This window comes from Artemia franciscana, chromosome 12, assembly GCF_032884065.1.
Source record: "Artemia franciscana chromosome 12, ASM3288406v1, whole genome shotgun sequence".
NCBI classification, from domain to species: domain Eukaryota; kingdom Metazoa; phylum Arthropoda; class Branchiopoda; order Anostraca; family Artemiidae; genus Artemia; species Artemia franciscana.
Genome location: NC_088874.1, coordinates 14,350,141 through 14,371,527, shown reverse-complemented (window position 1 = coordinate 14,371,527; position 21,387 = coordinate 14,350,141). Strand labels below are relative to the sequence as shown.

General features: G+C 34.2%; 1 protein-coding gene across 1 annotated transcript in view; it reads left to right on the top strand.

The window, feature by feature from the left end:
* The window catches only part of LOC136033722 (cleavage and polyadenylation specificity factor subunit 1-like), a 97,205-nt gene that overhangs the window by 69,810 nt on the left and 6,008 nt on the right, over positions 1-21,387 (top strand). Inside the window, exons 15-22 of the mRNA XM_065714613.1 lie at positions 3,240-3,392; positions 4,739-4,924; positions 5,816-5,905; positions 7,779-7,937; positions 12,064-12,216; positions 15,619-15,795; positions 18,659-18,791; positions 20,118-20,258. Of these exons, the coding sequence (XP_065570685.1) occupies positions 3,240-3,392; positions 4,739-4,924; positions 5,816-5,905; positions 7,779-7,937; positions 12,064-12,216; positions 15,619-15,795; positions 18,659-18,791; positions 20,118-20,258 (1,192 nt within the window). The remainder of the gene's footprint in view (positions 1-3,239; positions 3,393-4,738; positions 4,925-5,815; positions 5,906-7,778; positions 7,938-12,063; positions 12,217-15,618; positions 15,796-18,658; positions 18,792-20,117; positions 20,259-21,387) is intronic.

The window sequence follows — 21,387 nt, the reverse complement described above, 5'->3', positions numbered from 1 at the left end:
TCAAACGCAACCGGGCATCTGGTAGCTCTGTGCTGAAATACCTTTTGTTTGTTTTCATATATTTATGTTCCCTTTATTTTACTTTATGAAATAAAAAAAAAACAAGTTTTTTTAAATGAAAGTAAGGAGCGACATTAAAACTTAAAACGAACAGAGATTACTCCGTATATGAAAGGGGCTTTTCCTCCTCGACACCCCGCTCCTTACGCTAAAGTTTTTTATTGTTTTAAAAAGTAGAGTTGCGAGAAAGAATCAAACTTTAGCGCAAGGAGCGGGGTGTGGAGGAGGAAAAGCCCCTTTCCTATACGGAGTAATCTCTGTTCGTTTTAAGTTTTAATGTCGCTCCTTACTTTCATTTAAAAAAAACTTGTTTTTTTTATTTAATTTCTGAAAGTTTTTGAATTAATGCATGTCTGATTTTGGCTCTCCGTACATAAATTATTAAAATTAAATTTGCATATTAATTCTTTTTTTGGCTAAATGGCTTTCTCTTAGTTTTGATCAGACGATTTTGAGAAATAAGGGGTGGGGAAGGAGGTCTAGTTGCCCTCCAATGTTTCGGTTACTTAAAAAGGCAACTAGATCTTTTAATTTTTAACGAACGTTTTTATTAGTAAAAAAAAATACGTAACTTAAGAATTAACTTACATAACAAACTTTTATATTCTTATATTTTTTATTATATATATGAGGGGGTTGGTCCCCTCGTTAATACCTCGCTCTTCACACTAAATCTTGTTTTATCCCAATTCTTTAAGAATGACCCCTGAATCAGAAAGGCCGTAGAATAAATAGTTGAAATTATTAAAAAAAATTTAGCATAGAGAGCGAAGTATTTATCTCCTCCTAAATACCTCGCTTTTTATGCTAAAGTGTTTTTAGAACCCCTCATATGCGTAATAATCTCTGTTGGTTTTAAGTTTTAATGCTTCGCCTTACTTTCAATTGAAAAAAAAACTTTTTCATGTTTATATTGTCATTGTTTTTTTTTATAGTAATGCTAGAAAGTCCTGCGCCCTTTTCATTGAATTTCTCTTCCCCCATGAAATATTCCTCCAAGGAAAGATCCTCCCATATAGCCCACTCCCCTGAACCCCACACCCAAACCAAAAAAATCCCCCTGATAACGTCGGTACACTTCCCAGTAATCATTACTGTATGTAAACATTGGTCAAAGTTTGTAACTTGCAGCCCCTCCCCCAGGGACTGTGGGGGGTAAGTCATCCCCAAAAACATAGTTATTATGGTTTTCGACTATGCGGAACAATATGGCTATCTCAAAATTTTGATCCATTGAATTTTGGAAAAAAATGAGCGTGGGAGGGGGCCTAGGTGCCCTCCAATTTTTTTGGTTACTTAAAAAGGGCACTAGAACCTTTAATTTCCGTTAGAATGAGCCCTCTTGCAACACTCTAGGACCACTTGGTCGATACGATGACCCCTGGGGAAAAAAAAACAACAAAAAAACAAATAAACACGCACCCGTGATTTGTCTTCTGGCAAAAAATTATTGAGTTTACTATTGAGCCGGCTCGCTCCTTACTACAGTTCGTTACCACGAACTGTTTGATTATTATTATCAGCTCACGGAGAAGGAATACTAATTTTATTTCAGTGCTGTTATGGATGAGTCAAACCTTTCCGTAGTCCCTGATGGTTGGCCGATAATAAGATATTTATTTAAAAATTTGCTATCATCAGCTCCGAAGAGGTGATATTTTAATTTTGGGGTAAATAATAAAACAAGACATTCAAAAATCACTAAAAGCAACAAAACTAAAAGATTCCATCAAAATTATCAGAATGAAAATGAATTCCTTGGTCGTTATTTAAACTGAGATTATTCAAAACTTGTTAAAAAGTAAAAACAGGTACTACTCAATAGAGCAAATAAAATATATAAATATAAGAAAAGTAAGAGAGACCTAAAAAAAAGAAGGAAAAAATCTCAAGGGAACAAATACAAAATATGGGCAGTGCCTGTACGAAATAATAAAAAGAGGGAATCTAGAGGATGTTTTTTATATTTTTCCGTAATGTAGCGGACAATTTTTTTTTCATATTAGGAGGTACAGCAGTGAACGGGAGACAAAGTAGGAAGAGGCAAGTAAACGGCTGGAGGAGGCTGAAATCTGGTGTGGGTTGTCTTTTGGGGAAAATGTGTTCTATGTGAGGGTTTGCCTTCGCATTTAAAAAAATGGAGACACGACTTGCCTCTCCTGTGCTCAGCGTTTCTAACGCAAATTTTGTTAGAAGGAAAGAATATGAAGCGTTATCTTCTTTGAAAACTGTTCGCTGAGCTGCTTTTTGAATAGACTCAATTTTATCTGACTTCCCTGGAAATGCCAGGCCACTGAACTGGACAAGCATATTCGAGGTGAGGACGGACAAAAGAAGCATAAATCTTTAAAGAAGGGGAAGTGAAGACGCCAAATTTATTGAAATTAGACTAATAGTGAAAATTAGAAGAAATAGTGACGCCAAGTAATTTGAATGAGGACAGGGAAATGCCAGAATGCATAGGACTAAAAATGAGGGCCGGAGACTAAAAGAAACCAACTAGAATTATCAGAGGTCTTGGAGAGTTTACTCTAATGTCTATATTCAAGGCTTCTTTTGCAATGTCGTTGAGGATGCTCGTAAGATCGTTCATTAAATTTCCTTAGCAAGTTTCAACGACCGTAAGGGTATCAACAGATTTCCATCTGTCATGAAATTCCCCTTGCCAGGCTTTCAATCACGACTGAGAAAAGGAGGGGTCCGTCTTACAGACTATTTTGAAAGGGACAAAATAAATATCTACTCTCAGGTACGTGCTTTGGGGGGAGTTACTCTCAGATTCTTGTCTATCTCTCCAATATCATAGGCCTTCTTTGTCGGACCGCTAATGATCCCAGGAAGTTTAATGTCAAAGATGAACGGATTGGAAAAAAGAGGGATATTTTGTTCCTAAGACTTCACTTTTTACTCATTTTATATGGTTCTTTGACAGAATCGGTGAGTCATTAAATAAAAAATGAAAAGTGTCAAGTTTAGTAAAGGCTTTTGTTATCTTGGAAATTCTTTTTCCCAAGTTCTACTACCCATAAACAATTGATAAAGACCCATCAAACCGGGATCGAGCTTTTAAACAGTGAAGCGAAGTTGTTTCGTGTTACTCTTCGTTTTCTGTTGTGACTTTTACTAGTAATATTGGAATTAACTTTAAGTTAAATTGAATTCAATATTTTTTTTTCTAGGTATTCTTATCTGGGAATTATCCCCATTGGATGTTTATGACCAGTCGTGGAGAGTTACGTTTTCATGCCATGCCAGTTGATGGCTCCATCATTGCGTTTGCCCCATTGAACAACGTCAACTGTGTTTCAGGATTCCTTTATTTTAATAAAAAGGTTTGTTCTCTTTGCTTGCCATGGTTCACGTGCAAAATAAATAAAAAATAAAAAATAGGACAAATACTACAAAGCAAGAAAAGACTATAACAAAGTACGAATTTTGAATGTTAAATAATGGTTGGAATCAATAAATCACTAGACGGTTCAGTATTAACCTGAATAAATGATGATAATGACAAGACTAAGGTAAGAAACTGATTTTCAAAATTGAAGGAAGAAGGAACAGAGAACGTTAATAGAAAAAAAAAATCCAAAAAAAGGAATTCATGTTACAACAAATATATGATTGGATGGGAGCGTAAGCTTACTTTATTGTATATGTACACAATTAATGCACATATTTTACACTCCTTCTCTTTGTTAAACTGTTTTGTTTTTTGTTTTTTTGTTTTTTTTTTGTCTAGCCTTCTAGCACCTGGACTTCAAGAAGGAAAAATCTAGTCTTTATTAGGGAAAACCTTTTTTCCTGGAGTAATCTGTACACCAAATCTCAGAACTTGTGATTTTTTAGCCACATCCCCAGTAAGCTACACAAAGGCTCCTTTTATAATGTTATCAATCAAGCCCAGGCGATTTAATTGAAAGAAAATCGAAGTCCTAGCATGTTTAAAAAAATTCCAACTTTTAGCTCTAATTTTGCCGTAACTTTCTGTGTTCATTATTACATGTTTTTCTTTACTGAAGTTCCAAATTTTAATCCTTCGTCATCCTCTGCTTCTACTTCTGTTTGATTTTTTTACTATGTAAATTTAATCTTACTTTGGTTTGACAAGTGTCAGCTAATTCTTTCGTTTTTGCTTTTATTAAATCTTCTTCCTATATTTTTACCTATTTTTGCCTATTTAGCTTAACCTGTCTATATAACCTTGTTCTTTTTTGTCATAGACACATAATTTTTATTAGTATAATTTTTTTTCTAAGAAGATCTAACTGTTTTAGTATGGGCTTTTCTATCTTGTACTATTGTCTGTCAAATCATGCTTAAAGATCATTTGATATGTGTCAACAAATACAGCTTACCTAATTTGTCGTATTGAAAATTAAAAGGATTGCAGCAAAAAAAAAAAATTATGACAGAAGTATCCCAACCCAAAATTTATGGGATCAACAACTGAACAGAACATAATTGAACTTTGTTCAAAAGTTAGTGAAGTTTTCTTATTTTTTTTCTCGTTAAGACTGGTGCTTACGCTAAATCATTGAAAATGAAAAATTAAAGTTGTCAACAAAAGAATTAAACTGAGGGATTATTTGAGAGAAAAAAAATTGCCAAAGATTAAGAATCAAAGCGACAATGTTTTGTCCAAACGTGTGTAAACGAGAACGGGATTACCAATTTTCAGGAAGAGATGCGAATTGCTATCTTGCCGCCTCATCTTGTGTACGATGCTGATTGGCCTGTACGGAAAGTCCCTCTTCGTGTCACCCCTCATATGATTGGCTACCACTTGGAGACAAAAACTTACATCGTTTCGACAAGTGAAACACAAACGACAAATAAGATATACCGTTTCAATGGTGATGATAAGGTAGGGCACAAGTTTTTTTTAGATTATTTCCATGAAATACCAATTTCCATCCCTCATTTTCTCCATCCCTTTCTACTCTCTATTTTTCCTCCTCTCTCTCTCTATTTCTCCCATCGTCTCTCTCTTACTCCCCTTCCTTCTCTTCCTTTCCCCTATCTCTCTCCCTCTCTCAATCCCTTCCTCTGTCAACCTTTGTGTTACTTTCTCGCACTATTTTTTTTTTCACTTTTTTCTGTCTCCTTCGTAATATAATATTAAGTTGATTTACTGTCAATAAAAAGTTAAGAGCCATGGCTAATTGAGAAAAAGTCAAGACAGATAGTCTGAGTGAGAGACAAATATGACATAAGCCTTTTTCAGAATTATATAAAAATGATGCATTTAACTTGCTGATAGATATTCTATCATCCATCTGGTACTTACCAGATAAATAAAAATAAGGTTAAGTTGAACGTAGCTAATTGACACCTGTATAATATATATCTTGATTTTACCTTGCCTAAAGGACAGTATGCAGTAACTTTATTTGTTTTGAGCATGGTAAGCGCTAAAAGTAGTGGCTACAAATTCTTTTTAGTGTTTCTGTCACCCTATCCGAAGGAAAATAAAACGAAATGTATTCCTTGGAAACAGTAAATGTATTCCTTTTTCGAATATCCTGAAAGCTATGCGAATGTCTTGAAGAAAAATCTCAATTTTGTTAGTATTTGAAACAATGATTTTGCAATGAAAAAGTAATTATAAATAATGTCTTTTCCTAATCAAACATGTTTTAGTAAAGTTAAAGATACAAAAGATTAATGAAATTAAAGTTTGTGTATATAGTAATGATGTGAAAAGATTGAATAAAAGTTATGCTTTCATTTTTTTTTTTGTATTCTTTTTTCTTAGGAACTTTGCACCGAAGAGAGAGATGACAGATTCCCTTTCCCTTCAGTGGAAACGTTTGCTGTTCAACTTTTCTCACCAATGACATGGGAGGTAGGTAAAGTTACTACTCAAATCATGGATTTCGGTCTTTCTGATAAAAAAACAAATACACAAATTTTTAAATTTTAGGTTTCTGGAAATGCTGCTTAGATAGTTTTTTTTTCTCCAGCTTATACCCAGAAATGGTTAATAAATTGGTAAAAAAAAAAAAAGGAAAGGAAGGCGTTTATAGCAAAAAGAAAAAATATACACTATATTGTCGTTGTGTTCTAGAGGTCTGCGACTTTGAGAGGAAATTTGTTCCATTCTTCTATGTAACTAACTCAAGAAATATAGAAAAATAGGATTAACCGGTATATTGATAGCTGTTCGAATGTGTTGAACAAAAACCTCAATTTTGTTTCTCACTCAGAAAATGTATGTAACTCAAATAACCGATTTCGGTGACAGTCGAATGTCTTACTGGTTGAAGCAAGATTTTCAATACTCATCTGCCGGAGATTCTCTTTTTCAGATTTTCTTCGTGAAAACTATAATGTTGGATCGTCATAATCTTTCGTAAGAAATTAAAATGTCAAAGCCTTAGATTTGTTCAATAACTTTTTAATAAATCTTTTTCTTAAAGATTTGAAGTGGATGGAGTGGAGACTTTCAATCGTGCAGATTGAAAACCTGCAGAAATTTGCCTGAAGCCATCCCGACCCTAATGCTTTAGATAATCTTAAATATAGAGGTATTTCAATTCACCGTGTTATTAAGATCACCTTTTATGTTCTGTTCTCTTAAATAAATGCATGTCTAAGTCGTTTGTAAAACGGGTCCTTTAAATTTTAAGCCGAACGTAAAAAGGATATTTTGTCTGTTTTTAGGATTTAAAAATCTTCCCCCTTTTTTAAATATCTGTTTACGCATAAGGGTATCCTTGGCTCTGGAAGTTACGGATGTAAGTTTCAAAGTGTTGGAAAATAAGTATTTGGACTCATTTTTCCGGTAGCCACTTTTCTGTGCATTTTGATCCTTATGTCCTAAGGATTTGGACGAAATAAGTTTCAATTGTATTGGAAGAAAATTGTTTGTTGCTTTTGTGGGCCTGGGTCCCCCCTTTTTTTATACATGACGGTTTCTATATAAACTGTGAAAAATCTTTACTTTTGTTTGTATATGAAACAGTAATTTTGCAATAAAAAAAATAATATATCTACTGATTCGTCCTATTTTAGGCTCCTTTTAAACCTTCCCTCTCACTTCAGAGAATTTGGGGTCCCCTAAAGCCCTGGAAATGACGCATAGAAGTTTCAAGCCGATAAAGAGCAAGTTTCTTGGCCCATTTTGGACCCTTTGTAAGAGACTCATGGCATCGACAGTCATGTTCATTTCTATATTATACCCCCTTGGTCCAAGGAAATAGGAATGTAGTTTAAAAGCCGTTCGATGCAAAAAGTTTTTAACCTCGTTTTTGGGCCTAATTTTTTGGCAAAGCTATGTTTTTCCATTTTTGTGCATTCGTATCCTTTTGTCCCAGGGATTCAGGGACTTGAGGTTCAAGAAGTTCAAAGTTGGCTAGCCCTTTCTACTCCCATCTTTGGGTGAATCTATAATATTTTTCCTTTCTTGTGCATTGGGGTACCCTTGGCAGAATGATTCAAGGAATGAGTCTGAATCTGGACCTACAAATGTCAATTTTAAATCGATCAGAGCCAAAAAGGTTCTTGGTTCATTGTCAAGCCGCCTAACACCTTTTGTTCCCCAAAAAATATGTGCAGAGTAAAGGGGCGCTCCACGTTTTTGTGGGGTTTTTTTTCTGGCAGCTTCATTTAAAAAGTATGTTCGTAGAATCTTGGAAGGAGCTAAACTGACAGAGGACTCTATACTTCAGACTGTAACTTATTGTCTTTTAGTTCCTTTTTAAGTTATTTTCTTGTAGGCAATCCCTGGTGCTAGCATGACCATGGATGACTGGGAAACTATTACTTGCTTGAAGATTGTTAGTCTGGCCTATGAGGGTCATGCTTCAGGAAGAAAAGACTATATTGCAATAAGTACAAATTATTCCTATGGTGAAGATATTGTAAGCAGAGGAAGGGTAAGATATGAATCTATGGATGTCTATATATTAATATGAAACGAGTCTAAAACTTTCGAAATATAGGCTGTCAAAGATAAACAGATAAAATTACACATCAAATTACAAATTGCATTCATGCCACAAAATTTAGCAAAAACTTAAAAGAAAGAAGATTGAACTTTATTTTGTATCCAATCTGGCATTGAAAACTTCCATGTGGACAATTCATAAATGCTTCATCTAAAAATGAACAAGATTATCCTTATAATTTTTTATTCGACTCAATTGAAGTTTCAAGTGCTTATTTTCGGTTATGAGTACGTAAGACCGCTACATAAGTGTAAGACAACCTACTATAATACAAGATATTTACATAGATATTATATAGATATATAGATAGATATTATATAGATATATGTCTAGGAAAAGCTTGGAATCTGGAAATACAATAATGCCAAGTGGGTTTTGTTAACAATGAATTGGAAGGGAAATAAAATGTTTTCAAAACGCTTTAAGTTTATCGTCATGCTGAGATTATTGTAATCGGAACTTAATAATTAGTACTGGCTCATAAACTAGAACTTAGTTTAGGAATCTAACTACAAATATAAAGTCTAAGTTGTATTCGGGTATTGAAACTAAAGCATGTTGAAAACCTATTTGATTTACTGAACTCCTGATTCTTTTCTAGTGCGATATTTTATTTAAGGAGATATATAAACTGATCATTTTTTTTCGGGGGGGGGGGTTGATTCCCCTTGGCAAGATGACTAGAGATTTGATTAAAGGGAATTGCAAGAGTGTATTCTAATAAACACTAAAGGAATAGGAAATTCATACTAGTTGCAAGAAACTGAAACATGAACTGAATTGAAACTGGTAACTTTGAAAAATATCAAACAAGAGTCAAATACGACACTTTAAAATACGAATTTATTTTGCTGCCATATTTATCTACGAACTCGCTAATGTATTTTATTCACAAATGCTGCTAGGGTCTGTATTTTGTATTAAAGGCTTATGCTTACAATACTGAGAGGCTTCAAAACTTGAAGAAAATGCACCATATCATCTTCTTTAAGCTTGCAATGTGAGCCCGCTGGCGATCTGTATATTCTCATTCATAATTTTGTTCATTTTCATGCTCTGTATGTTCTAGTAAATCATTCTTTTTTGTTTATTTTTATGTGGGTTTATTTTGGATAGAGACCGAAAGGAAAAAGAGAAAAAAGGAAAAAAGAGCCGTTGAAGAAATGACCCACGGCACGTCATTGATTCATTTATTTTATGTTTTATTAGTTTATGATTGCTTTATTGTATTATTAATAGTATATTTTAATATTTTGTTATTTCATTATACTTTTGTTGCATATTTTGCTTTTATAAATTTTTATAATTCATATAATATTTACATAGATAGTTTATAGAATTTACAAATATTCACAATTCATAAAAACTTTCATTTTCATAAATATATTTTGTTTTCTATATTTTACTTATTTTATAATTATATCTTAATATTTTGTTTTACTATGTAATTTATTTTAATTTTATCTTCTCAATTTTAAAAGTGAAGTGGAAATTGCTAAACTGATTTTATAACCCCTCAGTGAAAGCTCCATCCAAGGATTTGGCAGATGGATCGCTAACTTTGAGTTCGATCCAATTTATGTTATAACAAATATTGAAGAAAAGGTCGAGACATTATACTCGACTCTGCAGCAAATGTACCATGAATTTTCTCCAGTTAAAGAACGTACGATATGTGAGACGGATAAGCCGTGGTTAGATACTAATATAAAAAAAAAATGATCAAAGAACAATGTAAACTCCATGCTGCAGGAGACACAATGAATGCAAACAAGATAAGAAACAAAGTTGTCTCAGCCCTCCGAGCTTCCCGAAAAAGATATGTACGGAAAAAATAGCGCTGCTCCTCGGGTCAGATTCTCACAAGTCGCATGACGCAGTAAAACGGCTTAGTGGGAAAAAGAAAGAAAGCGAAATATGAATCAATAACCCAGGTGGTAGTCTGATAAAAGCCATGGAAGTCAACGAATTATTTACTCATAATTTTACTACCCACCCAACCGTAAGTGATGAACAAATGTGTGACATCATTAAAAATAGTTGTACATGAAATCATAGAGGTCCACATCATAGCAGTCCACTATGCAATCGGGCGACTACGTAACAACTGTGCCTCATACCCAGGTGAACTCCCCGTGAAATTACTAAAAGAGTACTCACCTTTCTAAGCCAAGCCTATCGCATTAGTGATAAGCCAATGTTTCTCAACAATCATTTCCGAAGATCTGGAAAGCTGCATATATCCGTGTTATACCGAAAGTCAAGACATCCCAGTCCTGTGACCAACTGAGACCAATATCGATAACTCATAACTTATCAAAAGTAGCTGAGGATTATATCTACCGTTCTTTGTTAGAACAAATTGCTCCTGCGTTTGATCCGCATCAATATGGTTGCATACTAGGCAGTAGCATGGCAATATATCTAGTGCGAATATATGGTTTAATCGCCCGATGGTTTGACACTTCTCATAGTACTGTCGACTTATTTCTGGCGGACTTCCGAAAAGCATTCGACCTTATCAAACACATGACCGCATTAACTAATCTGAGAGAAATGGGAGCTAAAAAAACAAATACTGCTATTAGTGAGACAATTTTTACAGGGGAGACGGCAATCAGTTTACCCTTTGTTTGCAGAAGATACCTGCTCTGAGTGGTCAGAACTAACCTGTGGATGTCCCCAAGGAACGAAATTAGCTGCTCTTTTATTTCTTGCCATCATTAACCCTATCCTTGCAGAATTTGAAGAGCGTTTCAAGTTTCTTGATGACTTGTCTGCACTTCTCAAATATATAGTCGAAAATGTAGTAGCAAAGCAGCAGTCTGACCCGACTTTCTTCACAGGCTTCATCAAACAGTGTAAGTCGAATAGTCTACAAGTGAATGAACAGAAATCAAAAGTTTTACGATTTAATCCATTCAAGCGAGACATCACTACCCCAGATGCTCTGTTTCCCATTGTTTCCTCTGCAACAATCCTAGGCGTAACATTTACAAGTGACTGCTCGTTTAAGCTACATGTAGATAATATTGTGCACAAAGGTCACTATTCAATCCAGAGTTTAACAAGTATGTGCAGGTTAGGCTTCTCTGATCGTCAGCTCCTGCTGGCGTATACAATCTACATCAGGCCTATCATCGAGTATTGCTGTCCTGTTTGGGGTCCCCAAACTCAGAACACAGCTTACATGGCATATGAACTAGAACATGTTCAAAAACGCGCTACTAGGATAATACTTGGACCCTGTTTCAGCAGCTACGAAAGTGCCCTTGAGCTCTTGAATTTGCCCACCTTATTCGATTGAAGACATGAGCTAATAATGAAATTTAAGAAATCTCTATTAACTAGCGAGAAGCACCGATCCATACTTCCACCATCAGCATCCATCAGCAGACATACTAGGCATTACAACAAACTAGAACCAGTCAAGTGCCGTAGGAACTGATTCGCAAACTCCTTTGTACCATATTTCGTAAAAGCATTTAACAAGTGAATTGAAAGTTGCACCATATTTCGTAAGTGTACCAAACTAGTGACCATTTTGTGATTGTAAAATTAGTGTAATTTAGTGTTCACTTTTGAGTTCTACGATAGCTATTTCAATAAACGAATACGAATACGAATATTATAAAATAAACTGGAAATGAAATACATTTTATTATTTTGTTATTTTATTATAGTTTTATTTCATATTTTCTTTTTACACTTTCTTGTAATTCACGTAATATTTACATAGATAATTTGTACAATTTACAAATATTCATAATTTATGTAAATTTTCAATTTTATGTATATTTCTATTTGTCTGTATTTTACTTGTTTTATAATAATTTTATTCCGCTATGTAATTTCTATTTTATTCTATTTTTATCTTCTCAATATCAAAAATGAAGTAAAAATGGTTCAACTGATTATATATGATAAAATAAATTGATCATAACCTAATGTTGCATTTAGTGTTGGATGTAAGTGGTCTTTATCATTTTTCCATTATGACATGTGTGGTTTATAATGTTTCTATCAGAAAAATGTTTCATTTTGTTTACTTTAGGTAATGATCATGGACATTATAGAAGTCGTTCCGGAACCAGGTCAGCCGCTAACCAAGAATAAACTGAAAACTATATACTCAAAGGAACAGAAAGGACCTGTGACATGCATCGGTCATGTTAATGGCAATCTCATTACTGCCATAGGGCAAAAGGTATTTTAAATATTTTTCGGTATCTCGTTTTGTCTTTCTTTCTTTTCGTTGATTTTTTTTTTGTGTATCCAAAATGAATGACACTGTTGTAGTATTCTTATCCATTTAATCAAAATTTAGACTTTGCTAAAATATTTGTTTAGCAGGGTCGCATCCTGGAGTTTTTTTTGAAGGTGGGCTGGGGGGAATCTACAAATGATTTTTTCGGGGGGAGGGGGCTACAAAAAAATCTAAAAACTCATCAAAAATTTGTTCGCGTTCATTTTTTTATGTTTTTTACTATTCGGACAAGCATTTCAGGGAAGGGGGGTCAAACCCCTTAACTCCCCCAGGGATATGGCCTTGGTGTTACGCTTTGTAAATTGCCGGTGCTCAACATTTGATATATTTTATTGTGACATGTTACTTTAGGAGGTATTATGTGTGGTACGGTATCCTTTGTTATATTTCGAAAAATTATTGATTTGTTATTATATCTTATTAACTTATAAACCTCAATTACTCTTATAAATCTTGTTTTTATTCCCCTTGTTAAATTTGGATGTCTAGATCTCACAGAAGAAAACCATGAAGCTCACAAAACTTTAGGATATTACTTTACCGATAGACCATCGGTTCCTTCAACAAATCTATCCCTTCAACAAATCTATAATATCGGCATTCATTCCGCTAAATGTTTTATCTTCAGCTTACTGTGCTGCTATAAGAACTTCGCAGTTTTCAGGCATTATAAATGCCTGAAATGTGAGACAGGTCCACGTTTGACGTGACCTGAAACGTCACAGCTCAACTGTGACGTGAGACAGGTCCATAAGACAAAAGGGTGTTTATTTTGGTGTCTTTGGTACTGTAAGGGAAATATTTTCAGGAATATTGAGCTTAGACATCTTAAAAAATGGTCTAGTAACGTCTGCATTACATTCCGCCCTTAGGCTTACTGTTCTGTCTCACCACGCCTTATTCAAAAACGTTTGTGCTGCTATTGACTGAAGACACATTTGCAACTAGACAACAGCGATTAAATATTCTTAAGAATCATTTCCTTAAGAATCATTTGTCTTCAGTTCCAACTATTAAAGAATGATATATTTTAGTGGACTGACCAGAAACACTATATAAAAACAAAATAAAAGCGAGAATGGGGTTTTAAATGACGGAGAATGGGGTCGGAAATACTGGAGGAAAAAATACGTATTTTTCGAAATATTTATAGGTTGTTTTTTTTTTTTTTCCTTTTTTTTCACCAAGAGAGGTGATTGTCCCTTCGAAATATCCATGTTTCCAGTTTTTTCTTTGGCATTCTAAAATCCCATTCTTGCTTTTCTTTTCTTCTTTTTTTTATGGTACTTGGTATCTACCAAATGACATATAGCGATCGCAAATTCTGTCGGTCGGTCGGCCTGTCTATCTGTCCCGGTTTTGCTACTTTAGGCACTTACAGGTAAGCTAGGACGATGGAATTTGGCAGGCATATCAGGAACCAGATAAAATTAGAAATTATCGTTTCCCCGATTCGATCTTGGGGGGGGGGGAGTGGGGGACGGTTAAATCGGAAAAATTAGAAAAATGAGGTATTTTCAACTTGCGATTGGGTGATCGGATCTGAATGAAATTTGATATTTGGAAGGATATTGTGTCTCAGAGCTCTTATTTTAAATCCCAACTGGATCCGGTGACATTGGGGAGAGTTGGGGGGGGGGGACCTAAAATCTTGGAAAACGCTTAGAGTGGAGGGATCGGGATGAAACTTGGTGGGAAAAATAAGCACAAGTCCGAGATACGTGATTGACATAACCGGAACGGATCCGCTCTCTTTGGGGGATTTCGGGGGGAGGAAGGGTTAATTCTAAAAAATTAAAAAAATGAAGTATTTTTAACTTACGAAGGAGTGATCGGATCTTAATGAAATTTCATATTTAAAAGTACCTCGTAACTCAGATATCTTATTTTAAATCCCGATCGGATCCAGTGTCATTGGGGGGGGGGGGGGTGGAGACCGGAAATCTTGGAAAACGCTTAAGATGAAACTTGGTGGGAAGAATAAGCACAAGTCCTAGATACGTGACTGACATAACTAGACCGGATCTGCTCTCTTTGGTAGAGTTGGCGGGGGGAGTAATTCGGAAAAATAGAATAAATGAGGTATTTGTAACTTACAAACGGGTGATCAGATCTTAATGAAATTTGTTATTTAGAAGGATATTGTGCTTTAGAACTCTCATTTTAAATCCAGACCAGATCCGGTGACATTGGGGGGAGTTGAAGGGGGAAACCGGAATTCTTGGAAAACCTGAAAATCGAGGTATCTTACGAATGGGTGATCAGATCTTAGTGAAACTTGATATATAGTAGAATCTTATGTCTCAGATACTCCATTTTCAAACCGAATCATATCAGGGGACATAGAGGGTTGGGAGGGGGAACAGAAATCTTGGAAACCGTAAATCTTGGAAAACGCTTAGAGTGGAGAGATCGAGATGAAACTTGATTGGAAGAATATGCACACTTTATAGATATCAGATTGGCATAATTGGAACGGATCCGTTGTCTTTGGGGGAGCTGGGGGCTGTTAATTTGGAAAAATTAGACAAATTGAGGTATTTTTAACTTAAGAACGGGTGACCGTATCTTAATGAAATTTGATATTCAGAAGGAACTCTTGTCTCTGACCTCTTATTTCAAATCCCGACCATATCTGTTGACATTGGGGGGAGTTTGAGGGGGAAACCAGAAATCTTGGAAATCGCTTATAAATGTCGTAGATACGTGATTGACGTAACCAGACTGGATCCGCTCTCTGTAGGGGAGTTTTCTCGCTGATATATATATATATATATATATATATATATATATATATATATATATATATATATATATATATATATATATATATATATATATATATATATATATATCCTTTATAAGCTTTTAAGCTTACAAAGTTTTCTGAAAACTTTGGCGCGAAGATCGAGGTGCTGATGAGGGGGCAACCCCCCTGTTGCACGTAGTAATTTCTGTTCGTTTTAAGTTTTAATGTTGCTCCTTACTTTCAGTTAAAAATAACTGATAAGTTTTAATGTCTCATTTTTCCATTTTTTGAATATATGATAAATAAAGTGTATTGTGCAGCTTCTCCATGTAATGCTTGCTTAAGAATATTCTTCCGTATTTTTATTTTTAATGAAGTTTATAAAATTTAATAAAATTTATTTCTCCCAAATAGGTTAGATTTTGTTTTTGTTTTACTCTTGAATATTAATTGAAATGTTAGATACCTATCAGGCAATCATCTAGCAGCAGGATTTTTTTCTTTGGGTGTGTGAGGGGGGGGGGAACTTGAAAACTGTTTATTTGAAACAAATTTGAATTAGCAGAAAGTTTCAAAGCGAATTTTATTTTTAGTTGTATGTATGGCAGCTAAAAGACAATGATCTAGTTGGGACAGCCTTCATTGATTCTGATGTTTATATTCATCAACTGACAACAGTGAAAAATTTCTTGTTGGTTGGGGATGCCTTCAAAGGAATCACGTTAATTATGTATCAAGAGAAATATCGAACTCTTTGCGTTGTTAGCCGGGTAAGATTTATTTATTTGCAATTGTGTCGTTTGTTTCATTTTTTCCTTCTGTTGAGACTTCGATAATAAAAAAGGTAAAATGAAAACAGACACGTAAATGGTTTAAATTAGAAACAAGAAATAGAAACTTAGAGGTAAAGAAGCATTTAAATGCATATCATTCTTAATATATGTCCTTTTTTCTAACTATAATTCATTAATTAAAACATCCTCTTTTTTCGTTGTCTAGAAGAACAATACATAATCCCCCTCAATAAAAAGAGTTTTTGAGCAACGAACATAATAGTTATAAAATGATTAATAAAGATTAATACCAAGTTGACTAAGTTTGGTAGCTTTTGAATATATTTTCAGAATTTTTTTTTTCATATTTTGTTCAAAAATTTGACAGTTGTATTTTTTTATTTGTAGCTTATGCTTGCCTATGCATAAGGTATAAGAGGAGGTATATAGCATATAGCTATGGTATATAAGGTATATACCATATAGGTATAAGAGGAGGAGCTTAATTTTGTAATTTTATCGTCATTAAAATTCATAGGTGATATAGTTTAGTTGATTTTAGTTGTCGTCAGTTAAGATTATACCAATCTGACTGGTAAAGTAATACAGATGTTAAGGAAGAACTTTTTAGGCTTGATATAAAAGCGTAATAGAATGTTAAATTCTCATGGTTAAGTTATTTGCGTGTTTGTGTGTGTGTTTAAGGTTTAAAGGAACAAAGGAGTAATTAATTCATTTGTCCATAAATGATGTATTACCGCAATATTCGCTGTATAAGGTTAAATTTCCGGTGATATAAAGAATACGGCTATGGATTTTATAATCTTTACCGGTGTTGCTGATCTTTGTTTCATGATCCTTGAGCCAGGAAGTGCAATGGGGGGCAGGGGGACAGACATCCGGCGCTTTTGCACACCTCCCTGTGATAAAGCAGAATTAACGACTGTTTTAGTACATCATTGCCGCATTTAAAAGGAAGAAGGAGAAAACAGCTAATGATAAATTCTCTATCATTTTCTTTCTTAACGTAATTCCCAGGGAATAGGTAATTTGACACCGAATATTTCGACTGTTTTCAGGATGCCCAGGGCCCCTTAACAAGAATCGGGATGCTCAGGGAATAACTTTGAAGGATTTTATGAATTTTTTATTCGACAAAAATTTTAATTTTTACTGGAGTTCCTTTGAATATGATTGGATGTAGGTTCCTTGCCGCTGTTTAAATGATAACCTAAAGCATTAAAGGATTTGCCAAAACAATATTGTTTTATTATTTTTATGTCGTTGATGTTTTAGTCATCTCCTAAAGTTAAGTTGCAAAAGGTGTTATATTCTTTCCCTGTCATCGGAAAGGGTGTCATTACTTTTTCCTGCCGTTGTAATAAATGTATTTTTTTTTTTTTTCCTTTACAAAAAAGACATAATGTCTTTTTTTTGTATGCGTCATTACAAAATGTCCCATCATTTCTTTACGCAATCGACTTTCTGATATATTAAACTTTGACATGGTAACAATCTTCTTTCTTGTGTGGTTGATTTTCTGACAAGGACGGTTTTTCCCTAGCGTGAATTATGCCTATCAAGAGAACGATCTTATGACTTTGGAGAATACTCTATCCAAGAAACTGTCTCCATGGAAGATTGTTGCTGTGGATGGTGTTTAGCCGGAAGAAATGGACTCAGTAGACGGAACGATTCCACAGAAAAATGACGACACTTTAATAATGCCCAAAAAGAATGAGACTTTTTCAAGTGACAAAAAATTAAAATGATGCTATCTTCGAACTTCGAATTAACACCTCCATGCATTCACGATTGGCCATGCCCTTCAGGCAACTGATAGTTGTAAAATTATTGAAAGTCTTATAAAAAGGTGGAATACTATACCCAAGATTTAAAAAGATGTTCTGCAAAGATGTTCATTTATTATAAGAAGATAACCCATATTTTGTCAAGTTTTTTTTTATTTTTTACATTATTGCCTCCTTCTCTGAAACTTTGTGGCAGAATCTGGGAGGACACTGGGCACGGAGTCCCAGAAAGTTAATTAGTCTGGGCGTTTTTCAATATCCAAACTGTATTTTTTGTAGCAAATAAATAATTGTTATCTCCCTTAAGGCATTTCTTGGTAATAAGCGAAATTATCAATCAAAAATAACCCTATTGGAGACCACGCAACATAACATTCGGACCACGCGAAGTGCGTGAAATATTGATTACAAGATTGAAACACCTTTGACCTTAACAGGAGATAAAGGCATAATAGATTCCAGAATGGATGAGCAGATTCAGTTTTTCTTTTTTGATCCTTTATAAATGTCTCTGTTAGTATTCACTCTCCTATCATCACCGATTACGCAAATTTTGGTATCAGACCAAATATAGCGACTAAGGACTGACTTTTTTTGCATAACTTCAAGAATGACCCTATTTATTTAAAGAATTATAACTTTTTGTCTCGTAACTTTCTGCAAAGAATATAATCGTTTTTTTTTTAATATGGAACTACTGATAGTAATAAAAGAAGCATACACAAGCTATTTCTGAAGTGATTATTCATATTGTCTGCATGTCATTTAGGTCTGTAACTTTTATCAATCTAGAACTTCATGTCAACACTACTCTAACCAAGAACAATATAAATCCCAGCACGGAATATTTAAATTTTTATTGTTATAAAATTCAGTTCATGTACCTATTATTTAAAAAGATATTTCTCTGTTCCCTTTTTTTAGTTTCAAAAATAGTTTAGAAATTATCCATTAATGAATAATCTTATTTAAGGCAATGTTCTGACTGTTAAGACAACGTTTGACATATGTATATGTGTAGTGTGTGAATTTATCTTGGTTTTATCTAGGGCCCAAGGACAATAGAAACTTTTGCAGCTGATTTTGTTGTAGATGGCTCTGAGCTTGGTTTTCTTGTAACCGACGCTGAAAAGAACTTAGCTGTATACATGTACCTTCCTGAGGCCAGGGAAAGCAATGGAGGTAAGAAAGTATTTAAAAATTGATATTTGATAATGCAGCTAACTTGGATTGCCACTGACAATTTGACAGTTCCCTAATAATTTGCGAAAAATGAAGTTTAAAAAACTCCAAATATTAAATGATAATAATATGTATGCTTAAAATAGTTGTTGAGAGAAACATTTGCCTAGTATATGACCCTCAGAGGGTTCGGTTCCTGGTATCGCCAATCGTTTTGCCAATCGCCAGTCGCTTTGCCAATCGTATCGTAGGGCTGTCATGAGTCAGCGGTGCTTACGGTTAAACAAATTCCTACGAAATATCTGAAATTCTGAAAATGAGTTATATTTAACATAATAACTTTTACCAAGATGCCAAACTCAGGACTGAAATCCCAAGAACTTTAATAAAATACCGAGGAGTGGCAGCACTGTAACTGGGAAGCGAAACTGGAATTTTTTCATGTTATTACCATGGTTAGGCTTTGGCCGATAAATAATTGCTGCTAGTCTAATCCCTCTGGTTTATCAAGACATTTTGAGCTCGGAAAAATACTTTGATCTACTTTTGAGTGTTTCTGCCAAAGATTTGAAAATTAAATTTCGCTTCATGTCGATTCTTTACTTAATGATATTGGAGGGGAGAGGTGAGGAAAACCTCATTTCGTATTGGTCCTCCTTTGATGCATCACGACAAGTCTTGATTGCTTACAAAACAAAATTCTAATTTAGGTATGCCGTTTGCATATATATATAAATTTAGTGCTGTTTACCTCGAAGAAAGAGGCAGGGGAGGCTACTATTTCTTTCATGCTTTTTATTCTAGGCGGGTGCAGCAAAATTGGCAAAAACTTGGCGTGAGATTAGTATTTGATAATGGTTAATCGGGCTCGTTGAGCCTCTATATCTAGACTCGAGGAATTTGAAAAAGATTCAGTCCTCTTCAATAGCGTTTCTCAAGTGCTTTTGACACGTGATAAGAATGAAAATCTCAATAATATCCTTATTCCTCCCAACAAATGCTTGTTTTCCAGGGAATTAGTCATTAAAAATCTTGTAACACAAAGAATATAATTTATAACTGTCAAAGATGGGGTAAGGATAGGCTGCAACCAGATTTGAGATATCTCTAATTAGTTATCACGGTTTGGCTAATTTTATTGACACTCTAAATACTCCTGCATCAGTCTATCGAAGTCTTTGGCAAATATTTTCGATCTATTTTTAAAAAACTCTGAGCCAGTTGAGTTACATATCTGATATATGGGGAATATAATTATATTTACAAACATAGATAAACCTTTGGGACTCCTTTAATTCTCACAGTAATTTTACCTTTTTTTCCTAGGTCAGAAATTGGTACGTAAGGGAGATTTTCACATCGGCCAACATGTTACAAGTATGTTTAGGGTGCGATCCCGGATTATGGATGTAACTGGTGATAAGCGTAACGTATCGCTTGCCGAAAAGAAACATGTCACATATTTAGGTGAGTATACACTGTAAATACAAAAGTTATCTATGTACTCCTGCCTATAGTCTTTTTGAAGCTAATAATTTAAAATTATGCAATATATATTTGGTAAGAAATGCCCATAATTTTTTTTTTTTAAAATACTTCGCTGTATTTCAAGTTAATACAAATAGTTCGGTGGATATTTGACTCGCCTCTGAACCGGTTTAGAGTGAAAAAATTGCTCAAAAACTGTTTAAATGATTAGTAGCTTCGAGTTTAAGGACAAGTGAGACTAGTTTCAAATGGAATCGCGTAGTTACCTGAAAAATAGTTATAAAGTAGGGTATTCTTCTCCGATGTAATCTGTCCCAAAGATTCTTATAAAATTCGGTATAAGAACATGCATAAACAATAGGAATCTAGAATTATGCAATTTATCCGTATGATCTGGGCATTTTTTTTTAAGGGAAAGGAGGGGGATGCACTTCAGCACTTAGATCTCATGTCATCCGTTATAAGAAATAAGCTGTCTTTGATTCGCTTCTTTTTCGGTTAAAAGAAGAAAAATTAACTGGTAAAATTGTATACATAAATAAAGGCTTCAAATTTAAGCACAAGTAAAACATGAATTCGTAATCAAATTATGCAATTACTTGAATTATTGATTATAGAAAAGAGACAATCCTCTCCGCTATATAATCTGTCCGAAAGATACTTGAAAATTTGGGAGTAAACAAATTCAAACGCTAGGAATCAAGAAACTATGCGCTTGCAAGACAGGCTTCTGTCTTTTTAATAAAAGACTACAAATTCTACTGAAAATAGTGAAACCATGAGGTATATCTAGTTAATTTTATATATTTAATATATTTTCTATTTAGACAGGTTTTCAAATAAGTTTTTTTCCTATGGAAATTTCTAGGAATAAGGTACTACAAAGTATTCCCCATTCAATCATAATTCTTTATTCGTTGTGAAACCATATTCGCTGATACAATTTATAAAATATATATTCTCTTGTTACAAAAAAGGTATATGCTAATGAAATACAGATTGTTTAGAGGTGATTTCCAAGTACAATGCATTAATTTTTTTTCGACACCTTTGATGCTGCTGGGCGTTAATTTAGAAATCGTACGGGCTGCTTGTTCGAGCTAAATGT